General features: G+C 40.2%; 1 protein-coding gene across 1 annotated transcript in view; it reads right to left on the minus strand.

Annotated features, from left to right (window-relative positions):
* Positions 1 to 2321: 2321 nt before the first annotated feature.
* Positions 2322 to 20078, minus strand: part of MALRD1 (MAM and LDL receptor class A domain containing 1) — a 435870-nt gene continuing 418113 nt past the window's right edge. The window contains 5 exon segments of the mRNA XM_075061940.1: positions 2322 to 2432; positions 3871 to 3936; positions 5591 to 5666; positions 11503 to 11599; positions 11691 to 11773. Of these exon segments, the coding sequence (XP_074918041.1) occupies positions 2322 to 2432; positions 3871 to 3936; positions 5591 to 5666; positions 11503 to 11599; positions 11691 to 11773 (433 nt within the window).

Genomic DNA, 20078 nt, shown 5'->3' on the forward strand with positions numbered 1-20078 from the left:
TTAGATCAGATGATAATTAAGGTAAAAGTCCCACTGTGGTGTACAGATAACCTGGAGGAATGACCTCTCATTTCAGGTGTCAGGAAACAGCTGTTGAAAACAAATGCTAGTCAAGAGTTCATTTAGTAGCTCCAATATAGTTGTTTGCATCTATATGCCTCTTAAGGATAACAACTGATTAGTTTTGTTATGTAATAAAGTGGTTGAGTTTGTTCAGTAAGAGGGACTGGGTAAAACTATGATTTGTTAGTTGTAACATTTTCCCATCACTATAAGTTTTAATAGAACTGCAAAGTGTGCCAGCATGTTTAGAGAATGAAGGGCTACAACATACAACACTTCAGGATCTCCCAGTGTTAGCACAATTTTGGAATAAGAGTCAGGCTATGGCAGAATAAATGAGAATTCTACTACAAGGACTCACTCTTGTAAGTTTTGAGCCTCTTGATAATGCTGAAGGCAATCAACTCTTGTGAACTTAATTGAAATCCCAGTGAGTGCAGGAGTTGATATTACTCAGCACCTTGCAGGATCAAGCCTCAATTCTCAATGCACTAGGCTTGCCAGGGTAGTAAAACAAATTACTTCCATATTTATTCTTTCAATACTTCAACATTGAATCAAGAAGAGAAAGCTGTTACCAGAAAATTGCAGTGTAATATGGTAATGGTCCCAGAAAGTACTTTGCCCTTTCCCTGCAGGATATTTCTTTAAGGGCAAAATAAAAAGTTTGTCAACTATATGAGCCTATGGGACTCTGTGGAGGAAGATGTATTGCAAAGTTACTTGAACTATAGACATCTCAAAATCGTTTCCTTGCATCACATTATATTCAGAATTAGAAAGCAATCCACTATCCCCCTCTAAAATCCCACTCATCATTCAGAATTCCACTAAGGTTAGGAAGCCATAGTTCTTAGTTCTGGTAGGAAACAACCTATTCAGCAAGTAAGCTGGTTTGTTGGTGGATCTTAGTCTCTGCTTCTATCAACCACCAACCTAAAAACATTAGGTAGCTTGTAGAGAAAAGTGGAGCAGAAGGACATTTGCATAGGTATTGTGACAAAACTCTATCCTTATCACCACAGGTCTCACACTTTCTGGTAGATTTTGCTAGCCTCAGAGACTCACTGTAACACTCCATATAGCTCTTCTCTCCCTAGAAGCAAAGGTCACAGCCTTTTACACCATTTTCATCAAAAACCAGCAAGGAAGGTGAAAAGCTACTTTCCCTTGCACAGTCTCTTGTCTCTCAGTCTCAGTGATTAATAGCAGGAGAGGGAACCCAGGCCCTCGCCCAATGATAGTAATAGTATCAGCTATAGTAGAAGATCTTTTGGAAGCAGGACACATACAATTCCCTGGGCCACTTCCTCACAGCAGCCCCCATCTCCTCTATATCTACTTCACCCTTACCTTAGGGTCACCTTCCTTATGCCTAATATAGTTCATACTACTCAGTTTCACCAACAGCACAGCTCCTGACACACACACCTGGCTAACTAGGATGCTTTTAACTAGTTTCAGCTAGCCCCTGATTGGCTTCAGGTGTCCCAATTAACCTAGCTGTCTTCCGTGCCTTCTGGAAAGATCTTGATTGGCCCCAGGTGTCTTAACTGACCTGGAGTAGCTGCAATTTGCTTATCTTGGTAACAGGGATTTGTTTAGCCTGTGGCTAATATATCTGTCTCCCACTACTTTACTATAGCCATCTGGCCTTGCCCTATCACATAATGGTTTTCAATGTTAATTTTTATGTCTTTGTGAAGTCAAGTATACAACACAGTGTGTCAGACCTCTGACTTGCAGAGCTGGTATTCAGACCCAAGACTAAGACATTTATTATAATCACTTTGCTATAGCCTGGTCTGCTTGTTTGGATGGTGCATTAGCTCTCCTACTTTTTATCTTTGGAACACTAAAATAACTATTTAAGTGCCCTTATGGTTCAAAATCACAGAAAGGAGTCATCTTTTCTCAATAATAGCAGTAAAATTGGAACTCAAAACACCCAAGGAAATGGTTTGGATTAAGTGAAACTTCTTTTTAGTAATATACTGGAATTTCAATTGTTCAAATGTGCAGTGAATTTGTAGTTACAGTTACCAGTCTATTTTTGTACCAAGAGAAATATCACATAGGTTTAAACTTTCATAGATGCTATTTTCACAGTAGTGCTATGTTTAGAACAATTATTTTTAATTGAGGAATTATTTCATATTCATTCAAATTACCAATGCAGTATCTTAATAACATACTTTCCACTAGATTTTAGAAACAAAATCATCAGACAAAGGAAAAAATTGCACACAGTATCAATTCTATTGTACATCTACTTTGAAGAAATTGTACAGGTTCTCCATGTTTTCTGTTGCATTGCCATAAAGATGACTGGCAAAGGAAGGGGCACTTGTATCTTTACTGAAAGCATGCTGGAAGAAAGACATAAAAATGTTATTTCAGCAGTAAGTGCTGTATGGAAATAGGCACAAAAATGGCAGTAGATATTAGGATATCCAAATAACATTTGCCCCAGAGACCATTCTTATTTTCAAACTAAGCCAAGAATCCCAAACATTTTGGCCCAGATTCTCAGCTGGTGTAAATGAGCATTCTTCTTCTGAAGTAACTGCTTGCTGGGTGGCCTTGGGCTAGTCAGTTCATCTCTCTATATCTCTGTTTCCCACCTGTGTCTGTCTTGTCTGTGTAGACTATAAACAAGCATTTTTGAGCAGGGGTTATCTTACTGTGTGATTGTACAGTCCCTAGAACAATGGGGCCCCAGTTCTGATTTGGGTCTCTAGGTGTTACTGTAATAAAAATGAATAATGATGATGATGATTTAGCCCATTGAGTACATTTTTGCTGCCTCGTTATTATAGGAGTGCTTTGGTTAAGTAACTGATTGCTCATCCCTGGAGTGGTGTTTAAAGCACTATAGACATTGACTTATGGACAAGGATATAAAGTTACTTTCCAGGGAAGGTCTTTTGTCATCCCTGACTGTTTCTAGAGCAACTACCTTACTGATAAGGGTTAAACTGCTGCATGACTGTGAAATGCCATGCTACATTAAGCAACTTAATGAAGTTCATAGCAGTAGCTGCAGCAGTACCTGGGTTGCATTGCTGCTAAAAGTTGTGGATGGTGGAATATCTATGAATTTCAGTAAGTTCCCAGCCCTTCCTTTAATATTACATTGATGGCACCTCCTAATACTGCTATATATAATAAGGAAAGATGGAATCCTATTTAACAGATTATCTAAGACTCTTCTAAGAGATTATTATAAGCAAGCAATGGAATGGCTAGTAGCACTTAGAACCATGACAGTGAATTTTCATTTTGTAAAACAGAGAAGCTAAAGCCTCAATTTAAGGTTGGCACCTCTCAGTACAATTTGATAACATAATTATTTGTCTTGAAATTTTCTTAATTATGAGTTGAACACAGTACACCCAGAAGAGCAGTCTGTTTGCATTTACTGTATTTGGTATAATGAAATGTTTCAAATTGAGTAGATGTCTTAGTCCTTTTAGAGAGGAAACCCTAATAATAAAGGGATTTGAAAAACATTTAATTTAGGATTTGCAACTTAATTCAGAATTTCAAATTAAACTCCATACAAGGTTGTTTCAATCAATAACTTAGTTAAAAACAAACACTTTGTAGTAAAGTCATCTTCATATTTAGTACTGTGCCTAAATATGCTTATCTATGGAATCTTTTCGGTAATATTTAACAAATGCAAGCAGAAACAAGGCAAAGTAGAGAAGTAGTTTGTCAATAATGCAATAATTTGAGAGAGGTTTGAAATACCCATCACAGGAATGAACATGGCATTTTGAAAAGAAAATTATTGATACATACCTCCTGCTGCATTTGCCATGGGGAAACACTGATTTGAACAACAGGTGAGGCAATACACTTAGGGGTCTACAAAAGAGATATATTAGCTTCAGAGCAACTATATTCAAGAGAAGTGACATTACAGAGACACACACCAGAAATATTGCCATCAAATGATACAATTGAGAAAAAAAATTAAAGATAAACAACAAATTATACAATTATATGGGCAAAAATTTGGCAATGGTAGATCTAGGCTGAGACTGTCAGGAAGGTCCGTTAAACTGAGTTTGTTAGGTACTTAATTGTTTTCATCTGAAGATTAGTGAGACTTTTACTGTTTGACTATATTTTCTGATTGGAGATATGAATCACTCAAACGTAATGTTCTTTAAGCTCTGGGAAAATAGCATAACCTTTGTTTTGGCTTTTGCAGAAAAATTATAGGAAGCACATATCATTCCATTCTTAAAGAAAAGAGAAAATCCAGGGGAGCACTGGATTTCAATCACAGTGCCAGGGATCTTTCATCCAGTATGAAAATATCTCTTCTGACACCACACTTCTGTTTTTCAACTTGCTATTAAATGAAGCCTGTCAAGAATCTATATTAACTAAAATAGAAGTGTCCTAGTAAAATGGACATGATTGTAAAGGAAATGTTTCCAACATGGTCTTACAAACCCAAACCTGCAAGTGAATGAATCTGATTTAATGTTTCCAAAATCAGATGTACGGAACTTTTTACAGAAAGTAAATGGCATGTCATCGTTACTCCTGTTTAATACTTTGGTGGAATCTGATATTACTTACTGAAGAAAGGATAAGAGACATTTTATTTGCCATAGCAAAACCAGCCTAATTCTTATAGCTCTGATAAGAGTAGTCTCAAAATGAAGTAGGGAAGATACTTTAAGATTTAATTTACACCTTTCATTTCCAAGGCATATGGATAATGTTCTTCATATGAATTATTTCTAAATTAAAAAATAAACCATAATTCCACAGCTATATAACTGAGATGCATTCAGTTAAGGGGGCTGAACTCATGGCAGAATTTTTGGCCCACTATATAGTTTGATACTTGAATCTTTTCTTCCTGAATCTTTACAACTGTATGAAGCTGTTAGATGTATAATTTAATTAGCAATGTTTTATTAATAAAGTAAACTCAGTTATGTTCAGCTAATAAGATTAGATAAAGCAGTCCCAATAATGATATAGTCTGCAGTCTTTTTGTCTACTATAATATTTTATAGCAATGCACACTGCAATGTGTTTAAAAGATTAGAGTGTATACCATAGTTTTCACTAAATCCAGTGGTGGTGTGTATGTAGCTAAGTGCTGTAGTTTAGCTAGCCCTCTATGCCTTTAAAATGCTCTTTATTTTCAGAAGCATGAGGAGAGAGGGAGGCCCAGTTAATGGACATTTGATCTAAATATCTGACTAAATATTCTAACCAAAACAGGTGTTATTCAGATTCATCAGCCAAAGAATATTAGCTGCAACCACAAAGACATTCCTAACACTATATTGCCTTCAAATGGGTCTATTAGTATGCTGAAAATACAGTGCAGCAGAAATTGTACCTGGACAGCCAGTGGCAAAGTAGTAGTTTTGTAAGACTTATTATCTTTATTTAAAAACATTCATTTGTTTCCCTGGGCAGCATGTTTGAACAACACTGTAGCATTGTACTTTCTACTTCTGTAAGTGTACAACTGGCTATTGCTACTTACCTTTACTTCCCCAGGTGAGCTATGATCGTCGTACAATGGGTTAGTGAATGCAGTATTATGTATTTCCTCCAGGTTCCTTAAAAAGACATAGACTCTCAAATAATAAAACTGGTTAAAGCTGAGCCAAAAAAAATAAAGGGCAAAATTCTTTCCTGATATAACTCCACTGAAGTCAATGGAATTACACAGGAGATAAACTGGTCTGATGCGTTTTGTTCTGGGTCTGTAAACTAGCAGTTTTTGAAAAGACAGTAAAAATAGAATTGTTTAACTTGCTTCTGCTAAAAATAAATTTACTGTTGCATATCCAAGGACTTATACAGCATGATTTACAAAGTGTAATGTAAGGATATTTGGATCTATACAATAGGTAAAACGGGGCCAAACAGGTAAGTTATGGACTCAAGTCTTGTCTACACTATCGGGGTAAATTGACCTAAGTTACGGTACTCCAGTTAAGTGAATAATGTAGCTGGAGTTGATGTAGCTTAGGTTGATTTACTGTGGTGTCTACACCATGCTGTGTCAATGGAAGACGCTCTCCCACTGACTTACTTTACTCCTCTTGTTCCAGTGGAGTACCAGAGCTGACCAGAGAGAGCTCTGCGGTTGATTTAGCTGATCTTCACTAGACCCATTAAATCAACCACCGCTGCATCGATCGCAGCAGCGTCAATCCCAGGTAAGTGTAGATATGGCCTTTAAAAGCTTACACTTTAATGGCACAAGCAGGCCTGGCCCAAAGACAGCACAGTAAGGAAGAGAGTGGCATGTGGTCTTAGACCTGAATGTTATACAAAAGAGATTATTTTAATGGAGGAGAGCCTGATGCACTTTAATTAGGATGCTGTTCCAAGAATAAGGGCTAACTTGCAAGAAGACACAAAGTCAGGAATGGTTGAAAGAGATAGAGGGAATTTTTGGGGGTGGAGAGCATAACAGAGTTATGGGCAGAGGAAGACAAGAAGGGGTATAAAGGAAATATGGGCAGGAGTAAAGTTCTGGTTTGCGCTGAAAGAACCTGCTCTTGCAAATTGCCCTCATTCCCTTTACTCTCTGACTTCTAGTTGGAATTATATGCCTTGCCTTTCAGCAGGACATGACTAGCCAAGCAGGCCCCTGCAGCTCGCTCACTCTTGGTAAGTGCCAATTGTTAATCAGTCAATCTTTTATCCATAAACAAGCAGATTTTCAACTTCCTAATCAAACTGCTTATGATTTTTTTGAGGTATGATGAAAACACATTGGAGTACTGTTGCCAGACTTTCAAACAACAAAGCTAGTAGGCAGGGTAAGTAAATATCACAAGAACATAACGCTGCATGTGCCTTATTAAAAGTGCTATATTGGGAGCAGTATGTGGGATGAAATCACTTTCTTTATATCATTATTTTGCTGCTAAAACTCTAGTGATACACTAATGAATACTGACTGGGTCATAAATTGCTGTAAGTCCCGTGGCCCCAGCTGGAGCTCCAGCCAGAGCGTGGCAAGCCTCATGCCTCTGGCTGGAGCGCCGGGCCAAATATGTAATAGGTAATTACGTTTGACCAGATTTTTTAAGGGATTTAGGTGCCTAACTCCCATTGATTTAAAAACAAATCTTGCCCATAGTCTTAGCTGGCAACTTGTAATATTGAAATGAATGGATTTTTAAAATCACCTTCCCAGTAAACAACCTGTAGTTATACTTAAAACCCATCAGCTTTTATTTTGAGATTACTTAAAAGTGGACAGAGTGGATTTTTATTTGTAAAACCTGTCACCTGTGTGTGCAGGTGCTTGAATCCATCAACTGTATTACAAGATGCTTGCTTGCACAAAGTTGTGTTGGCAAAAATGGATGCCAAACTGATGTTACTTTGCAAATTTGGACTCATATCTCTGAATGTGAACATGGTGTATTATGCCTTTGGCTAATTAGGAATATAAAAATTGTCATGCTAGAACAGATAGCAGTTTGTTCACTCCAGCATCCTATTACTAATGTGGATGCTGCAGAGAGAGGCATAGAACTGCAGTATTACACAGAAGATGAAAATTCTTCCTGATGCCAGCTGGTCATCAGTTTACACCCTAATATTAAACTTCTTGAGCAGTCAATTTTACTAAATATATAGCAGTGACTTGAGTTAATCTCATGCCTGTAATACTTGCTGTTACTTGACATTACTTGCACTGGAAACGATAGCTCATGACTGCAGCCATGAGCTCTACGTCCATCACAAGGTCTCACAATGGCAATTAAGTTACTTATCTTGTCAGCTCTCAACAGTAAAGGTTAAACCAACTTATCACTCACAAATATCATAGTCCAAAATAATCAGTCCATAGGTCAAGCTTATAAAACGCAGCCACGTAGAATACTTTGCATGTGAAAAGTCAATAAATCTCAGATTAACAAAACTGGAAAAAGAAGGGATCAATTAGGGGGAAAAATGCCAAGTGGTTGGATTTTTAGGATAAACAAACTAAACCAAATGTATGGGTAAAACAGCTCAGATAGAATTGAGTTTTCTAGCATAACCAGAGCAACCACAAAAAGGAAAGGAAAGAATTAATCATCTTGGGTTGCAGAGCAGATCACATGGGTGATGCTTTTGCTAAACTCATTTCCATGATGGAGCAGCAGCTGTTCCTTTTGTACAGATTCCACTCACCACAAATAGCATCGCACACTTATCAGAGATAGGAGAAAGTTGCATTGATCACAGAAACACTTGTCAGTGTTTAAAGAGATCGTTGAGTTGCATAATGCTTTTTTAATGGAAAAATCAATGTATTTGGATTTAATTGGTTTTGATGTGACAACTCAGAATTCTGTATCTTAATCTTGACTGCAAAACCAAACATTGTCAGTTTTAGCCAGAACACAACAGTCTGTTATAAGAAGAGTGTGCCCTCAATTGAATTTTACCACACTCATAACAAAAAAGAAAAACAAAACAAACAAACAAAACAGCTAAAGGACAGACAAGTCAATTCTAATTACACTACTCTCTTGAACACATACTTTATAGATGTTTCAGACTGTAAATATAACAAAAGGTCTTCATTCCTAAAATATTTACAAAGCTTTTTACACACAATTTAGGCTTGAAAATATAGTGTAGTCATTCCATTCTGCAGAGGAAATGTATGTCAGGGTGCAATCTGGGTAGACTCAAAAGACAGTTATGGTGACTGGTTTAGAATTACTGTACCTCTGGGCTTCTTGCTTGATTAGGCTGCTAATATACTGTCTTGGCTGCCTAGTTCTGTACTTCATTTTCTTCTCAGTTATTTTTTGTATTTTTTAAAGGCTTTTGCATCTCTCATCTTGGTCATGCTCAACTCTAAGACTGAGTGATCTCCTGGTTTTCTCTCCTCCAGTTACCTTGTATTCTCTATCCTAAGTGTAACAGCCATCAGAAATATAATTTCTGAAAAAAGGCAAGAATAAACCAAGATCTTCTTACTATGGCATAGAATGTCCTCTCCAGGAAAATGCAGTGGTGGTGGAAATAGTTCCTATACAAACAAAGGTGGCATTTGGAGTGCTTTCATAGGCTGATAAAACAGCTTAGGGAGAAGAGCTACATGCCTGTTCATTCCCAGTCTTGTGCTTTGACCAGAAGACCATACCTCCTCTCTCCTCCTGTCCAAAAGAACAGCCTCCATCTCCTCTAACCCATTTCCCCAGAATTTCTGAGTCTGTTTACTCTCTGTTCCCTGCCTATTAGTGATGCTGCTGACAAATCCCAGAAGGTTTGGAGTTCTGTGCTCACTGGGACTGACAGGAACATCATCTCCCAAGGTACGCTAACACTGTCTCTGGTGGACCAGGCAAAGGGTGGATAATAAAAAGAATCAGAAGACCTAGGGACACTGGCAGTGCAGTAGACCGCACAAATAAACACAGCTGAGCAGCTTGAAAAAGGATTTTCTAGTAATTGTTTAACTTTTATCCCGGAAAGGAAAAAAAAATCAAGTTTGGGTTGACAACTGCAATGAACTGGAAGGCATCTTAGTGCCTTGCTTCCATTCTGTCAGGAAGGGCATCTGCCACGGAGAAAGGATCATGGCTGGCAGCCTTGCACTGAGCCTCAGCACTTCACCTCTGGATCACAAGCAGGAATGTGGGAACCTGTCAGGTTTCTTCTAGGTTTGGGGTTTCTCTCTCTACAAAAGTTGCCCAAAACCCTAACTGAGAGCCTTGTAGTCATTGCCATATTGGAATGTCATTGTGGCAGTGATATACACAGCTGACAAGCCATGAGGCTGGCTGCTTTTGTCCGTTGGGAGAAGAAAGAAAGATACAGTTTAATCCAACAGGTCTCATCATGTGAGTCATAACCCTTAATCCAGCAGCTGTCTAAGGGTAATAGGCCTGCTTCTGTTCCCTGTAGCTGTTTTTCTGATGAACAAGATATGCTGCATTAGTTATGGTGGAATGTTGATTAGTGGGGTCTCCTCAGCAATAGCCTCAGTTCATAGGTTTGCACTGTTTAGCAGTGATGTTGGGAGAGATGGACAGCCGTGAAGAGAAAAAGGTCTGCAGTAAAGTAGGAGCATGAAGGAGATGCAGTGGCTTTTGAAGATGAAGCCTGGAGAAGAGAACCTGAGGGTGAAGAGAGTCTGACAATACAAAATTGATGTGGACAAGGCAGAAAAGCAATAGGAGTTGACAATAAAGAGAGATCCTGGTAGCTAGTTGTGTGCTGGAGGGGCGGGGGGGGGGAGGAACTGGCATTAAAGAGGATGAAAACGGGGGGAGATGGGCAGAAAGAAAGATTAGGAGAACTGACACCATAGAGAGGACAGACAACTAGCAGTAGAAAGAAAGAGAGAGAGAACAAGAAATCCAGAAAATGCAAAGAGAGAGAGAGAGAAGGAAAGACTGGACTATAGGAATGGAAAGAAGGGTTGAGAGAAGAGGAACAGAAAAGGCAGAGAGTGTTGCTAAGGTAACCCCAAGTGATCTGTGAGTCTGAGGGGTATTTTTCAAAGATTATGAGAAAATGAACCACTGGTTAAAGAGAACCTATGTAGCAGCATTATAGAAACAGCACTTCTTTATTCCAGCCATTCTTGCAATGTTTTTCCTTTCTCCTTTGATAATTATGGTGGAGTTATTTTATATTTTGGCATGTTAGCAGAGAGACTGCTTTTATTTGCACAGCCAACAGCACACGAGGCACATGATAGATAGGCCCCCGGCTCTGATGACCTCACAATCTATATGAGTGTGGGCATGGAGGGTGGAGAAGAGAATGAGGGAAGTGATAAAAGTGTGAATGGTGAAAGAGAAGAGTACACAGTTTAGTAGTTCCACAAATTTTGTTTGGATTCTTATTTGTCTATTCAGTCTTTCTGCACTAATCTTTTTTATTATTTTATTGTTAAATGTTTCTATTCCATGTAAACTAATTTTCACATGGAGGGAGATGCTTTGAAAATTCTTTAATTTTTTGCAAACATTTTAGAAAACATTTAGGGGAAAACTGCTCTCTGAAGTACACACAGTGCCTGCTGGCGTCCAGGGGCGTTGGAGGTGTGCATCTGAGAATTGAATTTGGCCTTAGAAGTTTTGAGAAACCATAGATGTCTCCTATGTCCTCCCCTTTAAACATCAAGTTAAAAAAGATGGGCATTTCTGAGCTGTTATGGATCCCAGGGCTCTCTAATTCAGTGATAACAACACAATATTGGATTTAAGGTACTCTAAGCAATCAAGATGCATTTCACTGTTTCCAGTTTGAGGTCCACCAAGGTCTGCTTGTGGTGCAAACCTAGGTTTTATGTTTATAGCTGCATATTTAAGACAGACTGAGAGGAGATTTAAAAGCTGAAACCTCAGAAACTGGGCAGTTAGCCATTGCTTTGTGGCACATTTTTGTCTGCTTTTGCACACAATAAAAGGCTTCACTTACGTTCTTGGCACTTTCTTCTTCCACAGGAAATACAACACAGTGACTGTGATTTTGATCAGTAGGAAAGCTAACGCAATGCCCAAGCCAGTCCAAATATCTGCAAAGTCAGACCAATGAAAGAGAAATAAGCACAGGGAAACACTAAAAGAATGGCTTGAATGTTGTTAATGTCTTTTCACCTGACCTACCATTTTGAAGGAGAATGGAAACTGAAGTAGTGGGAGGATTAACCTTGATGTGGCAACGGTTTCCTTGCCATTCTTTTCCACATCTGGGAATAAGATAAAAGAAATTTGTGAGAAAGGAAACCTGGGAATGCTTTCAAGCAGAGAATGTAGGGAACATGCTGAAGGATGACAGAAAGCACTGGAAAGTACAGTTTAGGTAATCCAAATGCTCTTGGGCAATTATAGCTGTGTACAGAATGCATAACCTGCAGGATCAACATTTATGGACCGAAAAGGCAAATTATACACACAAAAAACAAACCAGAAAGGATCATAAGCAGCCCCCACAGTTAGCTGCTCTGTCATCACTGTCCATCACCAAACTGCATTGTTCTATACCAATACTTGACCTGTGTGACTCATTCCCCTGTTGTTCCTGTTTTCTTTGGCTCCAGTGAGAATAAGAAATATTTCTGAGTAGAGAGTCCAGTTCCCACACCGGAGAAGAAGGCACGGGAGCAGGGAATAGAGAGAGAGAATCTGTGTTTCTTTTTCTTTATTGCTATTTAATCATGTTATTTTATTCTTTTCAAAATACAATCCTTAACCAAATTTCCACTGAAAAACCAACTAACCAAAGTAAACCAGCCACTGTAACCCTTTCAAATGACTGTAAAGTTGCTGATCTCTTCACTTTAAGTGGCTAGAGGCTCAACTGTGGAATCCATAGAGCACACTGTCAATCTCACCATATATGAATGCAATTGAGAGACAGAGAGAATCAGCTTAGTGCAGCGATTTCATTGACCTATGAATACATAGATCCAAAAGCATGTCTATAATCCCGATATCTAGGATGGTCTAGCATCCTGGTAATTATGATGGCCTTTTGCCTTTTACAGATGCTTAGCTCTTTCTCTCTATTACCATTTTGTTTTAATATTTTAATTTAGAGCCAATAAACCACACACAGACTGTTACACTGAGTTTTAAAATAAGGATAGGCAAATCTACATATTGTGTGAATTACACATGTACAAACAATATTAAAAGAACGTTATCAAGGTTGGAAAGTCAAGCATTCAAAGGTAGGAAATCCCAGAATTAAGGTTGCTTGTACAACGTTAAATTGACCCCTTTGTGCCTGTGCATTATGATACAGTCTTTTAATTATATGATGACTTCTCTTTATGTTTCTCTATAAAGGGGCTGAGGGGAAGAAAGAGAGATTTCAGAGATCATGTAGAAAGGACCAGTGAGTCATTTAGTCTGACCTCCTGCTTATCACAGGCCATTACATTTCACCCAGTTATCCCTGTATTGAGCCCAACTTGTGTTTGACTGAAGCATATCTTCCAGAAAGATATCCAGTCTTGAGCTGAAAAAATCAAGAGATGGAGAGTTCACTACTTTGTAGTTTGTTTCAAGTATCAATCACTGTCTCTGTTAAGAATTGTGCCTTATTTCTAATTTGAATTTGTCTGGTTTCAACATCCAGTCACCGGTTCTTGTTATGCTGTTTTACTAGATTAAAGAGCTTTTTTGGCACTCAGTGTTTTCTCCCCATAAAAGTACTTATACACTGCAATCAAGTCATCTCTGAGTCTTCTTTTTGAAAAGCTAAACAGTTTGAGCTCTTTGCATCTTTTAATGTACCATATTTTCTCCAGGCTTCCATCTTTTATTTTTTGTTCTTTTGTGCACTCCTCATATTTTTCAACATTCTTTTAAAAATCAGGACAGCAATACTGGATGGATACAGTAGGGCAGTATTGGCTTCACCAATGCTGTATACAGAGGAAATTTGTCTCCCTCGCCTTCTGTTTACACATCCAAGGATCACATTAGCCCTTTCTGTCACAGTATGTTGAGATGCTTGTCCACTATATCACCTAAATCCTCTTCAGAGTCACTGCTTTCTGGTATACAGTACCCTGTTCTGTAGGAATGGCCTTGCCTTCCTTGTTCCTAGGGGTATATCTTTGCAGTTGGCTATATATATTAAGTGGATTAAGAAATGGCTAACTGACAGATCTCCAAAAGTAGTTGCTATGGTGACTCATCATTGAATGGGGGTGTTTCTCACAGGATTCCACATAGTATAGTACAGTACTAGGATGAAGCTATTGAACATTTTCATCAGTAATCTGGAAATGAATATAAAATCACTGCTGATAATGGAAAGACATTTTTATGAAACAAGAGAATAGTAGAAAGAGAGTTCACCTACTAGTCAAGCCTTCCAGCCTTAGCTTCACCATTTAATTTATTTTTTTCCCTTTTATCCGTTGATAGGGGAAACTTAGTGTAGTATCAGCCACTGGAATAGAATGTAAATCCATCAGACAAGCCCTGTTTGTAATCTGGAGATTCACTGAAATCCTTCTGAGGTTTGGCCCTTCATTAATTACAAATTGGCATCTTCCCAAACAAGGTGAGATACCTGCAGAGTTCACCAAACCTAGAAATAAAATGGGGTGGGCTTCTTTTTTTTTCCCCCAATCAAAACCCAACCCAGCGTATATGGATGCTGAATATAGCTTCTACTGAAACCAAACTCTTTTCTGGATAGAGGGGAGGAAGGTATACAAAATGTCTTTACAGACATTTGCCTACATTCACGTAGGGCCAGATTCTGATCCTCTTACTCATGTCGAATAGCACCTTATACCACATATGCACTCACTGACTTCAGTGAGACCATTTGTGGAGAATGTACTCTCCAATTTGAATGGAAGGATCTGGTCTTTAATGATTAAAGAAAGATGTTAAACATAGCCAGTCCATGAATTAAAAACAATTGCAAACAGTATTTCTGTACAAGCCATACAATGAAATCTCAATTATCCCAAAGGAGTGGGGGACATTGGGAATGCTGAGATAATTGAGAGAAATTTCAAAATCAATAAATCAAATGAGCATGACCTTATTCAGGATAACAAGAAGCTTTGGATAACTGAGATTCAGAAAAATGACACTACTATTTGTCAGCAATACACAGATGACATCCTCCATTGCATCACTTTCATAGCAGATCCAAAGAAATCTCTCAATATCCAATGGCTGCCCGAGATCTGGTTGAAGTGGCACTGATTGGAAGAGGGAAGTATTTGACTAACTAGTCATCTCTATAACATTGCCTCAGATTGTTAAAGCAAACTTCAACCTTGGTGTACAACTGGATTTCTCACTGTTTCTGAATACCCAAATAGCCATTGCCACAAAAATTACCCTTTTCCATCGATGGTGGCAAGAAGATCACACCCCTTCCTGACAGATACAGATTTAGGCACAATAATCTACGCATTCATGGCTCTTGGTTTGGTTACTGTGATTCTCAATTCCTAAGTATGAAATTGCTGAAATTGTAAAAGTTAAAATTGATCAAGAATATGACAGTCTGACCACTCAACAACACAGGCTGTAGAGACCATGACTCCAAGGTGTTTCACTAGCTCCCCAAGGAATTTCAGGTCAAACACAAGGACTTGGTCCTATTCTCCCAGACATCCCCAATTTTCAGCTTCACACTGCATGATTAGCACAACAACAATGTTCAGTGGAACACAGAATTGTTGACCCTAAGGCCAGGTCTACACTGCGACTTTAAATCGGTTTAATGGCCGATATACCGATTTAACGCTGTATCCGTTCACACGACGTCGTCATTAATATCGAGTTAAACAGCTCCTTAAATCGATTTCGGAACTCCTCCCAAACGAGAGGAGTAGCGCTTAATGTCGATAGCGATAACTCGGATTAGGGTTCGTGTGGACGGAAATCGACGTTATTGGCTCCGGGCGGCATCCCAGAGTGCAGCACTGACCGCTCTGGACAGCAATCTGAACTCGGATGCAGTGGGCAGGTAAACAGGAAAGCCCCGCGAACTTTTGAATTACATTCCTGCTTGCCAGCGTGGAGCTCTGATCAGGTACGGCTGGCGATGCAGTCTGAAATCGAAAAGAGCTCCAGCATAGACCGTACGGGAGATACTAGGTCCTGATCGCTGTGTGGGGAGACAAATCTGTTGTATCCAGCTCCGTTACAGAACACGAAATGCCAAAACCGTTTGAATAAAAACTCCAGGATACACAGCGCTGCGTGACAAGCGTAACGGGAAGCCAGAGACTCAAATGGACGCTCATGAAGGGAGGGAGGGGTACTGAGGACTCCAGCTATCCACAGTCCACAGCAGTCTCCTGAACATTATTTGCATTCTTGGCTGAGCTCCAATGTCTGTAGGTTCAAACACAGTGTCTGGCGTGTTCAGGGAACAGCTCCTCAGTTTATCCCTCCCACCACCACGTGAAAAAAAAGGGAAAGATTGCTGTGCTATGGCGTTTGCTCAATGCACTCCGCCGAAAAAGGCGCCAAAGGGTTATCTGCTGCCTTCACAAAGGGAGGGGTGAGGCTGTACCCAGCACCCCCCGGGGAAATGTTTTCTGCCCCATCAGGCACTGTGCTCTCAACACGGAAGTGGAACTAATGGATAGCTGAGGAACAGCTACCCACAGTGCACCGCTCCTGAAATCGATGGTAGCTTTGACCATGGACGCAAACAATCGATTTCGGGATCCCACTGTGGACGCGCTAACCGATTTTATTAGATCGTTTTGTAAGATCGGTTTAAGCTAATTCGAAATAATCGTGCAGTGTAGACGTACCCTTAGAGTGAAACTCAGAGTACGTCTATACTACGGGATTATTCCAATTTTACATGAACCGGTTTTATAAAACAGATGTATAAAGTTGAGTGCACGTGGCCACCACTAAGCACATTAATTTGCGGTGTGCATCCATGTCCGAGGCTAGCATCGATTCCTGAGCGTTGCACTGTGGGTAGCATTCCATAGCTATCCCATAGTTCCTGCAGGTCTCCCCCTGCCCTTAGAATTCTGGTGAGAGCCCAGTGGCTGATGAGGCAAAAATCATTGTCGTGGGTTTCTGGGTAAATGTCGTCAGTCATTCCTTCCTCCAAGAAAGCAACGGCAGACAGCAATTTCGCGCCCTTTTTCCCTGGATTGCCCTGGCAGACACCATAGCACGGCAACCATGGAGCCCGTTCAGCCTTTTTTTTTTTTACAGTACATATGTGTACTGGATGCCACGAACAGAGGCGATACTCCAGCGCTACACAGCAGCATTCATTGCTTTTGCATGACAGCAGAGACGGTTACCAGTCGTTCTGTATCGTCTGCTGCTGGGTAAAATTGGCAATGAGATGACGGTTATCTGTCCCTCTGTACTGTCTGCTGCTATCATGGGTGCCCCTGGCTGAGATCAGCGGGGGCGCAAAAACAAAACTGGAATGATTCCCTAGTCAATCCCTCCTTTATGGTTCTAAAAATAGAGTCGTCCTGCCTAGAATATGGGCAAGATACAGAGAACCAGTGTATCAGTAGAGCACAGATGATCCGTGTCAGATCCTGCAAGAAAGATGAGCTGAACAATCCATTCACGGGGGGGGTGCCCCTCAACAACCCACCCGTTGCTTCCCTCTTCCCAACCCCTTGCCTGGTCTATCCGTTGCAAGTGTTCCCCCCCCATTTGTGTCATGGAAGTTATAAAGAACGCAGAAATAGAAACAGTGACTTTGTTAGTGAGATAAAATAGTGGAAGGCAGATCCCCGGGGCTAATGACTGTCCAGGCAGGACATTAAGCGGTGTGGGGGAGAGAGCCCAGGTCATCCCACTGCTATGATATCCTGGCAGTACAGAATCTTTTTTACACATGAAAGGGAAGGGCTTGGATTGAAGCTCAGCCCCGGTTGTTAATGATGAAGACGGTTATCAGCCTTTCTGTCCCATCTTACTGGGAGTGACACAGGATCATTCCTATTTTTACCCAGGCGCCCCCCTGGCAGCCGCACACTCAGGCCAGCCAGAGGTATTCAAGCAGTTACTCACAGCTTGGAGCACTCAAAACATCCCGGCGATAAGGACCCTTACCAGTCCTACTGCACCATCTGCACCTGGGAGGGAGAGGAGCGAATACTGCGCTTCACTCGCAGCATCGCGTCTACCAGCAGCATTCAGTAGACATGGGTGACATTGAAAGAAGTCAAGAACGATTTCTTCCCTTTTCTTTCCATGGGGGGGAGTAAATTGATGAGCTATTCCCCTGAACCACGTCGGACAATGTGTTTGAAACCTACAGGCATTGGGAGCTCAAGCCAAGAATGGCAAAAAATCTTTTTGGGACTGCTGTGGACTGTGGGATAGCTGGAGATCCTCATACCCCCTCCCTCCATGAGCGTCCATTTGATCTCTGCTTCCCGTTTACACTTGTCATGGCACCACTGGTAGCCTGGAGATTTTTCAAACGCTTTGCATTTCGTCTTCTGTAATGGAGCTTTGATAGAACAAAGTTTGTTTCCCCATACAGCGATCAGATCCAGTGATCTCCTGATGGTCCAGCTGGAGCTCTTTTTGGATTTGAGGACTGCATTGCCACCCGTGCTGATCAGAGCTCCACACTGGGCAAACAGGAAATGAAAAATCTAAATTTCTGCGGCTTCGCTGTTTACTGGCCACGCATCCGAAGTCAGATGCTGTCCAGAGCGGTCAGAGTGCGTGCACTGTGAGATACCGCCCGGAGGCCAATACCGTTGATTTGCGGCCACACTAACCCTAATCCGATATAGTAATACCGATTTTAGTGCTACTCCTCTTGTTGAGGAGGAGTACAGAAACCGATTTAAAGAGCCCTTTATATCGATATAAAGGGCCTCGTAGTGTGGACAGGTACAGTGTTAAATCAGTTTAACGCTGCTAAAATCAGTTTAAACGCGTAGTGTAGACCAGGCCTCATGCATGCAGGAGATCGAGCTTTCTGTGAAACTAATTCATAAAGCTGGAGCTCACTTCTGAAAGAGACCAAGATGATCCTAAGACCATCAGCAGAACCAAAGTCAAAACCCTATTTCTTTGACCAGGCCTTCACATACGAATTCTGTACTAAAAAAACCCACAGGAAAATGAACTAAAGAGAACCAAACACACCCATACAACTGAAAGGAGAGACAGATTTATGTGTACTCCTCTATGGACTTGATTCTGCATTGCCTTGTGCCTTGCATAATCACTTAAATCTTTGCAAAATAGGTGTAAAATGTCATCATTCTGATCGGGTGGTGATTTACACTCACTTTGCCCTCTGCACAGATATATATGATTAGCAAAGGTGGAAGGCAGCAGAAAAATCAAGCTCATCGTCTCTCTTGGACTTGTTTTGTAAGTAAAAAAAAAATAAAAATCTCCACAAAAGATGTGCAAGGCAATCTCCTGATTCAATAGCAAATTAGACTGTAAACTCTGAAATTAGACTAAACTCTATCAGGGCAGGGAATATGTTTCCATGTGTGTTTGTAGGGCAAATTACAAAATAAGGCCCAATCCGGACTGAGACCTTTGGGCATTATTGGAATAATGAAAATAATAAGTAACAATAATCATAAAAGCAGGCAGATACATAGGGAAATGAAGGCAGATTTCTTAGCCTTCATTATATAGATAGATATCATCTTGGTGTCTTACTGTCTTGAAGTGAATTTTAATTGCTCTAACAGCTCCAGGTAGGTGTGTGCAACTTGTGGTATAAACCCAAGAATCAGGTCACTTGAAGTCAAGTTAATGAAGAAGAACACTCCTAATTACCCTTCCCACTGCTGTGATCACACTGTACTCACAGCGCATTACTTTCAGTTGAAAGGCAGATGAGTTGCTTCCATCAAAGTCACTATTAGTTTCCTCCTAAGATTTGGGCAATTGGGGATACACAAATTATGATGTGAAGGAGAGACCCTCCAGGACAGAGGTCAAATATGCTCTCTGGACAATATGTTAAGTCTCCACCAGCAGAGGTGGCAGGAGTTTTGAAGGCATTCCTTAAAAAAGCCTCTCTTACCCTGGAGCTATTCATTTTATTTTGAAGACAGGAGATTGTAGAAATCACTGAATAAATTCCTTGAGCCATAAAGCTCTGAAGTTCCACATTAAGAGTATACAATTAATTTGCTTGGACTAATTTCTTGCTGACTAATTAGCAGTTGCAAATTTCAAAGAAATGCTAGGTTTCTAAAAGCCATCCAGCTCCTACCTGAACTAGGGAGATAACCATTCCTATCCATCCAGGCAAGGGGCATCCTCATAGTGAAAACAGGAAGAGGAAGAGAGAGAAACACAGATAAAAAAGCATTTAGAATCCTTCCATCTCAGTACACAATCCTAATCTATCCTGTCTGATAAAATGTCTTCCACTATTAGCAAGTTCAGATGGGAGAGTCACCCTGGAGTGAGACCGTTTTAACTCTTCCAATTTTGCCCCTAGGATTTCCAACTCATTACTCCCTAATACCTATACTGGTAATGCTGTGGAATGAACTATAGCACTGCCTATGTTTCTGCACC

This window comes from Chelonoidis abingdonii, chromosome 2 (genome assembly GCF_003597395.2).
Source record: "Chelonoidis abingdonii isolate Lonesome George chromosome 2, CheloAbing_2.0, whole genome shotgun sequence".
NCBI lineage: Eukaryota > Metazoa > Chordata > Testudines > Testudinidae > Chelonoidis > Chelonoidis abingdonii.